The 13,011-nt window shown below is 33.9% G+C and overlaps 1 protein-coding gene across 1 annotated transcript in view; it reads left to right on the top strand.

The window, feature by feature from the left end:
• Positions 1-13,011, top strand: part of MDGA2 (MAM domain containing glycosylphosphatidylinositol anchor 2) — a 919,168-nt gene that overhangs the window by 470,572 nt on the left and 435,585 nt on the right. The window contains exon 3 of the mRNA XM_055537535.1: positions 9,208-9,382. Coding sequence (XP_055393510.1) covers positions 9,208-9,382 — 175 coding nt within the window. The remainder of the gene's footprint in view (positions 1-9,207; positions 9,383-13,011) is intronic.

Raw genomic sequence — 13,011 nt, 5'->3', positions numbered from 1 at the left:
ATAAAATTAAAAAAAGCATTTTATTTACTTTTATTTTTTTGAGCTTTCTTTTTTTTTAATTTAATTTTATTTTTTAAACTTTACATAATTGTATTAGTTTTGTCAAATATCAAAATGAATCCGCCACAGGTATACATAAAATCCTGTTACTGGTTGTCTGGAGTCCGTGATTAATATCTTAGTTATGCTACCAAAAAAAAAAAAGCCTTCAACGAAGCAATCTGCAGTAACCCCCAACACTTTTTAAAGCATTTGCACCAAAATGTACCCTCTTCTGTCACCTTTGGTTTGATAGACTGCTACCAGGTCCTATTGTAGTTCCCCATACACAGGTAGGAATCAACGTTGTTAAAGATAAACACAAAATTTACTTAGTATCTCTCACTGCTTATTTTCACAAGAGATGAATAAAGTCTTCAAAGTTTAAGTTCAAAAGAAAAGCCACAGTCAAGAGAATAATGAGAAAAAAAGTGTTTTCTCTGCTTTAAGGCGTATCTCATTTTCAGAAATACTCATGTCCTCACCTCAAAATTCTCCTTTTGTTTCCAATGCATTTACCATAATGATTCCTTCTCCTTCACCATTCTATTCTTTGGCTGGTGAGAAGACCCCAGGTTGATGTTCAGACTCTCTTTTCTTTATTGCCTCCCTGAGCTTCTTATTCACACTACACACTTTAAACAATTCTTCCTTATCACAATGTGGACAATATTAACAGATAATAACTCTAACTTGTAGGAATCTTTTGAAGTTCTAAATTATTTTTAGTAGTAGTCATATTAGTGATAGCAGTGATCTCTAATATTGGTCAGCATGCTAGAAAAATATAATGTTCATGCACAGAGTGAACAAGTTTTCGATTCCCAGGTGTCTCGGTGGTAAAGAATCCACTTGTCAGTGCAGGAGACTCAGGAGATGCGGGTTCAATCCCTGGCTTGGAAAGACCCTCAGGGAGTAGGAATTGGCAACCCACTCCGGTATTCTTGCCCGGAAAATTCCAAGGGCAGCAGAGTCTGGAGGGCTGCAGTCCATGGGGTTGAAAATAGTTAGACACAGCTGAGCACACACACACAGTCTACAGAAATTTTCAGGTTAAAAATTTGTTGCTTTGACAGAAAATTTTTGTATAATATTTAGAAACAAGAGTGACATTTTTCTATCATTTATAATAGACTGATACAGTTTATGAAAAATTGAACCCATATGATCTGGAGTCCTGTTCTATTCAGCGTTCTATTTATTGTATTGAGTAGCTCAAAGAGAACATATTTTCTCTGTTATTTTCCCTGATATTAGTGCAGGATAAGAGGATAACTTTTATTTTCAAAACTGTAAAGAGCACTGTTACTCATAATCATACCTTTATGCTTTTTCAGACTATCACTCTGGAAATGACAAGAGCCATGACTGGCTTTGTTTAGTGCCCAAAGGCTCTGGTGGCAAATCACCCCAATAATTATAGCAGATCAGATGATGTTTATCTTACTTTTTCTCTGGATGTCTTTTACAGATAAAGTAGCTTTTTTTCAGAATATGAACAAGGCTGGGACAAAGCTCATATTTGTCATTATAGATTGACCTGAAGAGACAGGAGAATAAAGCCTAATGCCTTGACAACTGATAGAAACTACCTTTAATTCACAAAACTCCTCATTCACTAGATGTTAATTAAAGGGGAGAACCTAGAAGTCTGAGAATTGTCAAGGGCTAACTACTTATTGAGTTTGTACTATCTATGAAATGCACTCTTTTGGATTCACCTAGGTCTCTCTCTGGTCTGCACTTCAGGTTTTTAACATTTTCTTAAGCTATTTTAGTCAACAGTGATTTTATTTAAGACTACATAAAAATAATGATGTTTCAGAAATATCATTATTTGCAAAAAGCAAAGTAGAAAATTCTCTGATGAGAGTTGGGTGACTCTAAGTGAAGTGTTATGATCTGCAGCCTTGGAGTATCTCCAAGCTGTTCCTTTAGATTATATAGTTACCATAAAGAGTATCCCCCTAAAGTGTGACAATCTTTCTTTTTCTGTACATGTTATTTTTATGGAAATAAAAAGGGTTTAAATACAATTATATTTAACAATGCAGCATATCTGAGTAGTGAATGTATTTTATTCCTGCTTTGGGACTAGCAAGTTGTCCCAAATAACCCATCTCCTCTTTTCCAAGAGCTATAGAATTAGATTTTAGAAGAAACCTGGGAGACAGGAGCTCTGTGTAGTAAAGAGTACACTTCCCAGCCTTTCTGGTAGCTATGGGTGGCGCTCTGTCTATCGGAAGTGAGCCAGTGTCCTGAGGCAATATCCTAGAGCCTTCTGTAAACCCAATGTGGTAGGCACTTTTTTGTCTTTTCCTCTTTTCTTCTGCTAGGATTGGGATGTGCAAACTAGATTTGTAGCTGCTATTCTGGGCCTTGAGGTCCAGCAGCACATGGTAGTGCAGGCAGTTTCAAAGAGCCTGAGTCCCTGAGCGGAGTCATTAAATTCTCACTGGTCTGCCTCACTCCAGATTTTTTTTTTTTTTTTTTTACATGATGGAATCTAAATTTATCTTGTATAAATCTCTGTTCATGTGTCTATCTTACAGCTGAATTATATCCACCTTCCCTCATAGCTCAGTTGGGCTTCCCTGATAGCTTAGTTGGGGAAGAATCCACCTGCAATGCAGGAACCCCAGTTTGATCCCTGGGTCGGGAAGATCCGCTGGACAAGGGATAGGCTACTACCCTCTCCCGTATTTGGGGGCTTGTCTTGTCGCTCAGCTGGTAAAGAATCTGCTGGCAATGCAGGAGACATTGGTTCGATCCCTGGCTTGGGAAGATCCCCTGGAGAAGGGAACGGCTACCCACTCCAATATTCTGGTCTAGGGAATTCCATGGACTGTAATAGTCCATGGGGTTGAAAGAGTCAGACATGACTGAGCAACTTTCATGTGTCTATCTCACAGCTGAATTATATCCACCAACACCTCAAGTTTCAACTCAAGTTCTACATTTAATCTGTAAAATTAATGAATTAATATCTACTGAACTAATCAGGATTGGGATGCAGAGTTGAATTATCCATAAAGTATGTCTATGGTGTGTGTGCATGTGTGTGTGTGTGCATGTGTGTGTGTGCATGTGTGTGTGTTCTTCCTTATCACTCCATGTTTATCAATTAAAGTTTGGCTGTTAATCATAGAAACCACCCCCCTCCCAAAGTATGATGTAAGATAGAATTGTATTTTTCTCCTATGTAGAAACCCAGAAACTATACATAGTTCAGGTTAGGCAGGTGAAACTCCCATGATGTCAGAGATTTAGATTCTTCTGTTTTATGGATTCTCTGTGCTTGACTTTCATTCCATATCAGTTCAGGGTCCAAGATGACAGACAGCGGTAATGTGCTGAAATGAGCAAAATGTGGAGGGGTGCTTCCCTATAAGAATATTTCTTCTTGAAACACACTGGCAAGAATGTAGCTGAAATGGTAAATGCCTTTGTTTTGGGCAACCTTGTGCCTGATGAATACTGTGGGATTCAATTTCTGTGGAAGAAGGAGAAATCAACATCAGGGAATGGGCAGACTCTAACAGATTGTAATAGTTTATTGTAATAGTTTGTTCCTTCTGCTTGGAAGCCTATACAGTCTCCTTTGTAGAGTTTGAGGTCACAAGTTCTATCAGAGTATGCCTGGGGTTTCTTTATGGGCTTCCCTGGTAGCTCAACTGGTAAAAAAAATCTGTCTGCAATGCAGGAGACCCCGGTTCAATTCCTGGGTCGAGAAGATCCACTGGAGAAGAGACAGGCTACCCACTCAAGTATTCTTGGGATTCCCTGGTGGCTCAGCTAGTAAAGAATCCACCTGCAATGGAGGAGACCTGGGTTTGATCCCTGGGTTGGGATGATCCCCTGGAGAAGGGAAAGGCTACCCACTCCAATATTCTGGCCTGGAGAATTCCATGGATGGTATGAGGGTTTCTTTTCTCATCAATTAGATGTATAACTTGGTAAACCCCCTTAATGAGTAAAGTTATCTTTCCAAAACTCAGGAATATTTCCTTTCATTATTTATCTTTTTAAGTAGAGGGGGAAAAACCCTTTCCATAAGTGATTATTTTGTATTCTTTCTATACTTTTCTGGTTTTTCTATTTCACAACTGCATTGTATTTTTTTATTTTAAACTTATTTATAATACATTCAATATTTGTTCATAGTAAAATTAAGTGTAAATAAGAATTTTAAATAAGAAATTTTTGAAAAGAATATTTTACATATTCTTTTCTTTTACCAGTCCCACTCATAGAATTAATCAAGGTTAAATTTTGTGTGTATTCATGTGCTCCATTTATGTATTAATATTTATTAACATGTTAGTGCATGCCAGCATGCTAAATCGTTTTAGTCATGTCTGACTCTTTGCAACCCTATGGATTGTAGCCTGCCAATCTCCTCTGTCCATGGGGATTCTCCAGCCAAGAATACTGGAATGGGTTGCCATTTCTTTCTCCAGGAGTAACATATTAGTATATATGTGCAAATGCATTTACACACATGTACTCTTTTTACACAGATGAGAATAGTCTCATTTTTTGTTAGCTTGATAAAACATTTTGTATGTTTATTCTTTCCATTTCTCTATTCAGTTCAGCTTTAGAGTCAATTAATTTGTCACCATTTCCCTATCTTTTGATAGTGTATTGTTTTCAGTGTTGTACTATTACATAGACATTTTATACATTCTTGTGCAAATGTTAGGTATATTTTAACTAGATAATTGCTAGGTCCAAGTCTGAATGTGTTCATTTTTTGGACATAATTTACTGGATTCTGCTCCAAAAAGGAAGATTTTACCATCTTACCCTTCTGATCCCAGCTATGAAACCTCAACAGCACAAGCTAGTATGAGATAGTGTTTGTGGCCATTCGATAGGTGAAAGTTGGTTTCTCATGCTTTGATTTACAGTTTTAAAAAGAAAGAAATTGAACATCTCTTTACTTAAATAATGCCAATTTGTAGTTCTATTTTTTCCCTTTTCTTTTCTTATCCATGAACTTACTCATCTAGTATACTATGTACATATACATATATATTATATATATATGTATATATTATGGAAACTAACCCTGAATTCTGACATTTTTAATAGTAAATTGTCTTACATAATTTTTTAAAAAAGAGTGACATGTTAATCAAGTGATAGGTTTTTTTTTTTTTTAGAATTTGTATTAAAAGCCCTGCTCACTTGAATAATTGTAGACAGATCACTCCATATTTTCTTATGGAACGATTTCAATTTTCTACTTTGAAATCTTTATTGCATCTAGAATTAATTTTGATATGAAGGGTGGGTTAGAGAGTCAGCTTTTTTTTTTCCATTATGGATATATAGTCAATTTCCCCAACACCACTTACTAAACAAACTTTCTTTCCACTTTTCATTTAAAATATTTCCTGTATGAAATCCTAAATTATATACATATTTCTGTACTCTTAACAGTGTTCTCCTGTGTGGTCCCTAGATCTCTCTGGGGACCCTGTGATCTTTACAGGGAGTTCATGAAGAAGAATGTTTCTCACTGTGCTGCTTTTGTAGTAAAGGAAGATAAAACAGGCAGCCTGTTAGCACAGAACAAAGCTGTGGCATCAAATTGTACTAGCAGTCTTTGTATTCTTCGCTAATTCACTACTATTTACTCACAGTATTAATAATAATAAAAGCTCAGTGTCACTATTTTTGATAAATCAGTAAAAATCAGTATTCATTTTTTAAAGATTTTTTTAAATGTGGTTCATTTGTAAAGTGTTTACTGAATTTGTCTTATATCTCTTGGTCTTTTTTTGAGGTATGTGCTGGAACAAACCCCTGCCCTCTACATTGGAAGATAAAGTCTTAACCACTGGACTCTCAGGGAAGTTCCAGTATTAATTTTTAACATCTTAGAACACAGTCACTATATTTTTAATATCCTAAGTGGCAAAATGGAAAATTCCTAAAAAGGATTTCTGCTGCTTACAAAAGTACAGAGTTTGTCTCAAGGCAAAGTCTTGTATGAATGAGTTTTGTGATGAATTACCCACTTTTTTTTATAGATTTTTTTTTTTTTTTTTTTTTACTTAAAGGATGCTTTTTATACATGGTTATTCAGACTTGGGTATTTGGCAAATATTTCCTCAGAAATGAATGAAATGAACCTATCATCCCAAATAAAACACCTTAACAATGGTTATTGCTTATGATAAATTTCACATATTTAAGAGAAAATTTAGAATTTTTGAAAATCTGCCAACAGAAGCATGATAGCATGGTAGACACGTATACTAATTTCACCAATCCTTATAGAAGACTATTCTATGAAGACTGATGATATTAGTGTATGTGAATTGTATTATATGTTGAGCTATCTCAACATCTGGAAGATCTTCATAATTCAATGAGTTCATATTTTCCAGATGACTAATCTATGTTGCTACAAAATCATGCATGAGAAAATGATCTATTAAAAGTGCAAGATAGACCAATGGGTTTTAGTGTCACAAAGAGCAAAAAGGGCATTGATATGGTTTTCTTTTTTTTTTTTTAATTTTATTTTATTTTTAAACTTTACATAATTGTATTAGTTTTGCCAAATATCAAAATGAATCCACCACAGGTATACATGTATACATGTGGTTTTCAATTCTATTTTGCAAGTAGGAAACTAACACTGACGGAATTTTACTGTAGTCTCAAGGAAGACTGTCTACAGTTATCTAAAAAGGCTATTGAAATACTACTCCCTTTATAGCCAGTCCCCAACATGCTGCCACAGATTGCATGCATATGTTGATATAATTATCTAGCCGGCTTTTTTTCTCTAAAGAAGATACGAAAGAGATTTGCAAAACTATAAAGCAATTCCATTCATTTTACTCAATTATTTTTGTCTTGAAAAATTAAAAGTGTTCCTTAAGTTAATGTCTTCAGTTTATTAAAATGATTTAAAATGAGTTAATAACACATAATTTAACATTATCTTAGTTTTAGTTTCTACTACACTGATTATGAATAGATATAATTTAAATAGCTAAAGATATTTGAGGTCATTAATAATTTTTAATAGAGTAAAGGTATTCTAAGATCAAAAAGTTTGATAGTCTATATCATAATTTCTTCTCTCACTCTTTTCTCTTTCTTTGTCTCTCTCCCCACCTCACCCCCACACACAGACACACACACACACACACACACGCACACTCTTATTCTCTACATCCCCCAATTCCTGGACAATTACCAGTACTATAACAGTATTCTAAAACTAAATTATTGTCTTAATATCATGTTTTTAATATCCAAAACTTATAGGCCATTTCCATAACTCTTTTGATTCTGAACTTACTTTTTATATTCTGAAATGTTTATTTTTAAAAATCAATATTGGTACCATATTGTGATAGTCAAGGAAAACTTGGCATTTAATAGGAATTGTGTTTTATTTACATCTTAGGTAGAAATATATATATATATGAGAGAATTGGCATATATCTATATAAGATATACAAAGCAAAAATATGTAATTTGCTTGTTCATTTTAATCTTTTTTTATTTTGTTACCTATAAATTTTGAAATTTAACTTAAAATAGAACCCTAGATTTTCCCATGGAAATGGTATTTATCAAATCAGTGCCCATGTTATTCTTTGTCTTTTTATGATAATATTAATAATTAGCTTATGAACTACTTGAAATCAAGAATCACCCCATTTAATTTTTATATATATTTTCTGTAAAAAGTTTTGGATAAATATTTGATATGTATTTTTATGAATTACTCAACTTTTATTAATTTCTAGTAAAATTTTAACTTCACACACAATTAAGGGCAAACATGCATATATTTATACTGATATTGTAATGATTTGGAGAATTTCTTAAAGCTGCTTAGTGTCATTAGATTGTAAGTTTGAATTAACATTGTATCAAAATAGCATAAATAATAGTAGTATTAAATGATTTAAATTTTGATAACCCACTATTTAGTTGCATTTGTCTATGTTTCTTCATTTGTGTTAGCAGAGGATTTCTATCAGCAGAGTTACAACCTAAAAATAAATAAAGCATATATTATACAGCAGGGAGAAGGAGAGATATAAAACTGAATCTTTTTACATCCTGTTTTGTATCACTTTACAGTACCATCACCTGGCTTTTGTTCAGGTTTATATAAGCTAAAATACACAAAAGTTTACTTGAACGCTAGTCTTTATTTCTAGTAAAAGCCAAATCTGATGTGCACAGCTGTGTTGAAAAGAACAGTATTGTTTATAACAGAGTATTTTAGATATTCAAAGTGCTTTGGCAATTTAATAGCAATGTTCTCTTTGGAAAAGTTTACACATTTTTTGAAAATAATTATTGATATAAAGTGAATTCTAATTATCAAACAGACAAGTTATTTGTGGGCTTATTACAGCAAAGCTATAAAAATGAAATAAAAATCATTCATAACAACCACGTGTATAAAATTACACATAATCTCAATAAGCTACTCTGGTAATATACTTTAATTAACCAAATCAAATAGAAAATATTGCATAAAATAATAAAACATGTCCAAAAAGAAACTGAGAGCCTACCTCTTGTTCCTATGCTAGGTAAATAAAAAATGCCTTACAGGGTTTGGAAAATAGAATTTTAGGTGCTCAAGGAAAAGAAACTAATCCATATTTCCAATGTACTACTTATATTTAACTTCCTTTGTATATATTAATATTTTTATTGTCCTTCACACTGATGAAACTATGGATGAACTCTGTGCAATTGAGTTAGAATTATATGCACTATATAATGATAACTGCATTTACAATTTTATAATTTTATTGTTATATAAACTTTTCTTCTTAATTTTCAATAACTTGCCAAAAATGGCACTGTAGCAGTTTCTGAATGCCAGCTCTCCAAATGAGTGAAAGTGAAAGTTGCTCAGTTGCGTGCGACTCTTTGTGACCCCATGGACTGTACAGTCCGTAGAATTCTCCAGGCCAGAATACTGGAGTGGGTAACCATTCCCTTCTCCAAGGGATCTTTCCAACCCAGGGATTGAATCCAGGTCTCCCACATCTCAGGCGGATTCTATACCAATTGAGCCATAAGGGAATTCCCTCCATATGAGTAATTAGTATTTAATTTTTCAGTGAGAAAGCCAACCTAAAGTAACAATCTTTGTTGATGCTTGCTCAGATCAGGTGGACCAAAACAGCAGGAAGTGCCTCTGACAGATTCCAAGACTCAAGTGTCTTCAACGAGACTTTGAGGATTACAAATATTCAGCGACATCAAGGAGGCCGCTATTACTGTAAAGCAGAGAATGGTCTGGGGTCCCCAGCGATAAAGTCAATCAGAGTGGATGTGTACTGTAAGTAAATGTCCCAGAAATCTATAATTAAGTCAACTGCAGATATGTTTTGTCCTACAACTATTTTTATTGTTACATCTATTGAGAAATACTAGAGTTTGTTCAAAAAAATAGAGATATATTTAGTTGAGAATGACGTCTTTAACGTTAAGATAGCTCATTTAGCATATTTCCTGTAGAATCTCCATTAGAAATTTTCACAGTTTTTATGATTAAATAATACATATTAATTATAGAACATTTAAGAATTAGATTAAAACAAAATAAATATCACTGAAAATCCTATTAATGACTATTAGTGTTGAAGGTATATACTTTTTATCTCTCTATATAAGTATATAAATGCCTATTTATATTTGTATAAGAAAAAATCATGCTGTGGATATGGTGACTGGTTTGTTAACTTAACCTATGTGAATTTCAGTTATTCTTATTTTGTAAAATGCACTTCATGAGTGAACTTACTTGAACTGGCTTGGAAAAGGCCAAAATCTCTGTGTAGACTCTGTTTTGATCCAATTCTGTTAAAAGTAATCAGTACCTAGGGCGATGCTGAGCCTCCTGGAATGTGTTTGTTGATTTATTTTTTGTTTTTGGTCTCATTTTTCTGCTCTTGGCTGTTAGCGAATATATTTAAAGTCCTCTTGGTCTCAATACTGTCTTCCCCACCAAAAGAAATTAAGGGCCTACATTCAGTTCAGTTTTTTGTATAGGTTTCTATTGCTCCATTGTCTTTTTTGCAAATACTTACATTTTATTTGTTAACTTTTTAGTGTTACAATAAAAAGATGTTTATATTTAGTGATTCAGATATAAGTAACAAGTGAGGCGTTCTCATTTTTTTACCCACCTTTCATTCTTTCCTTTTTTTCTTTTCCTTTCAATACAGGATATAGTTGCATAGTTAGGAAAGTGACTGAAATTACATGTGGTTGACCAGATCCTATGCTGCATCTCATGTAATTGTTCAGGTGACTGACAAGTGAGTGACAGGGTTGCATTTGTGATTCACCTTCCACATTCAGGTGCTTTCACTTTTCCTGGAAAGGATGAAAGAGAAGCCCAAGTCCCAATCCCTCTAGAAATTCCCAGACCTTCAGGCATGACCTGGAATAATTCAGGCATCTGTATCCCAGAGGCTGCTTTCTCCCTGTTCTTATGGGCCTTCTGGTTGGCCTTACATGTATGTTTCTGAAGAGTATATCCTCTGCCCACCTGCCTCCCAATCAAATATTTATGGTAATATACACTTTTAAAAAAGACTATGTATAGTGTTTTGTTCATATATAATTTTAAATGGCACTAAATTTAATTTAAATGAGTCAAACACTTTTATAATATAACTTTGGCTACCTCATGTGAAGAGTTGACTCATTGGAAAAGACTCTGATGCTGTGAGGTATTGGGGGCAGGAGGAGAAGGGGAAGACAGAGGATGAGATGGCTGGATGGCATCACTGACTCGATGGACGTGAGTTTGAGTGAACTCCGGGTGTTGGTAATGGACAGGGAGGCCTGGCATGCTGCAATCCATGGGGTCGCAAAGAGTCGGACATGACTGAGCGACTGAACTAAACTGAAATGAATCTAACTTTTAGAAAGAACATACATGTGATTTTTGTTACAATTATGGTCATGAAGTTTTATAATACACAACTTTGATACCTTAGACACAATTCTAAAATCTTAAAAGTTCTAGTGATTGAATGGATGTTTTGTTAAATATTATTAGTAACTTTTTGCAGCAAAAGCTTATGAGAACTAGTTTGGTGGTGACATCTAACCTGAAATGACTTGAATGCAAAAATAGAAAATACTTTCTCTTCTTTATTTACCCTACTCCATCTGAATAATCATATGTTTTGCTTTGGAAATAATGTGTTTGATTACACAGTATTGCCACAGAGCCTGCTGGGTGTGTTATATAAAACAAGGAATATGTACTGTAATATCTTCCTAAAATCTGAAATATTCAGAAAAACATTTCCCTACGATTTTGAATAAGAGATTGTGAGTTGTGTTCCCACTGCAATACATTTGATAAAACAATAAGATTGTATTGCTGGACTAAAAATCTAATACAAGAGAGAAATGGCATTTTAAAAGACTTTCGAAAAGAAGCTTCTTTTCTCTTCTTACTGCAAAGCCTTTGCAGCACTGCTATGCATGATTCTCCCTCTTTTCTATTTGCTCAGGGCCCTGCTGCCCACTCAGCTGTGCCGCAGGATCTCAGTTCACATTGCATACTTGGGGGGAACTGACAGCACAAGGCACCTCGCTTCCCCAGGCCCTGTTAGTCTTTTAAGGCCGGTGTCACCTTCCAGCAAACCATGCTACAAGGCGCTAGTTCTATTACCTTCTTCTTTGATCTACTTTGGGATTTTTCCCACACAACCTGAACTTGACAAACATCTTATTCTTTGTTGTGTAAGTGAAATGTCATGGTGATGCATACCATAGTGGAGTACGACTTTCAATACGTTTTTGATGACAAGGATTTAGTAGAAGGCTGTCTAAAATTATATTACTTGAGACAATAACATGTATTCAGAGAATAACATGTAAACAAGTAGTCCATTCATATGGACTCTATGAATAAATGTGACAGATCTTTTGGGGAATCTATGTTTTATATATAATCTACAGTTTTTAGGCTCAAGTATGTTTTCTTTACATGAATATTTATTCTTTAAAACCTCCCCTATCATTGTCAATAGGAACATGAGTAACGTATTAGTTCTAGATTGAAACTTGACAACCTTGACATCTAAAATTGGTTTATAGTCTTAAGATTCATCTGTTATTTGGATTTTGATTTGATGTCAGACTGGTTGATTGACTAGAAATTCATTTTTATAAACCATAAACAATTGAGCAACTTTACTTCAGGTGCTTTTACCTTAATTTTGAAAAATGCAAAAATGATAGGAATAATTTTGTGTTTTTTAATGCTTTAAGCCATAGTTTTAGGATCATCAATACACTATACATTTCTATTTCTTTTTCTAAACTGGTTCATCCACATTGGTAGAACTTGAAATAGTATAGGCATAGAATGCATAGATCATGTTTGCAACAGTCAGCTGAAGTGGACTATGGCTTAGATTTAGCAAAAATTCTAATAAATGGCACTAGAACTTAGCCTTGAGTTCCTCATGATAGTTTGTCTTTTAAAAATCTTCTATAAAGTACCAATTTTATAGCCATCCTGGAGAGATTTCATAACCACAAAAATGTATATCTCACATTAAACCCCATTCAGTGATCGTAAATTTCTAGATTTTATGGCTAATACCATCCTAAAAAAAAATTATTCTGATAAGGAAATTTATTTTCTGAAGAGAAACCTGCCACAATGCTGACTGATATAAAATGAGGTGATTTTATTATATAGTAATATAAACATATTTGTGATACTGTGTTAATATTTTGATCAGTTTGGGAAGACTTTTTAATTTGAATTAACAATTCCTTCCCACATAATTTTCTAAAATGTCTTGTAGTAATTGGACCTTGTAGGTTCCATAAAGAAACTACCAAATGTACTATTATTATTCTCTTTGCTGTTTCAATCTAGAAAATAGTTTACTCAGTGCTACTGTTTGGAGAAGATGTACCTGTTTTTCAGTT

The sequence above is a fragment of the Bubalus kerabau genome, chromosome 10 (assembly GCF_029407905.1).
Source record: "Bubalus kerabau isolate K-KA32 ecotype Philippines breed swamp buffalo chromosome 10, PCC_UOA_SB_1v2, whole genome shotgun sequence".
Classification (NCBI taxonomy): domain Eukaryota; kingdom Metazoa; phylum Chordata; class Mammalia; order Artiodactyla; family Bovidae; genus Bubalus; species Bubalus kerabau.
Note: the sequence above shows the minus strand (reverse complement) of the source record. Positions and strands in the feature narration are given on the sequence as shown.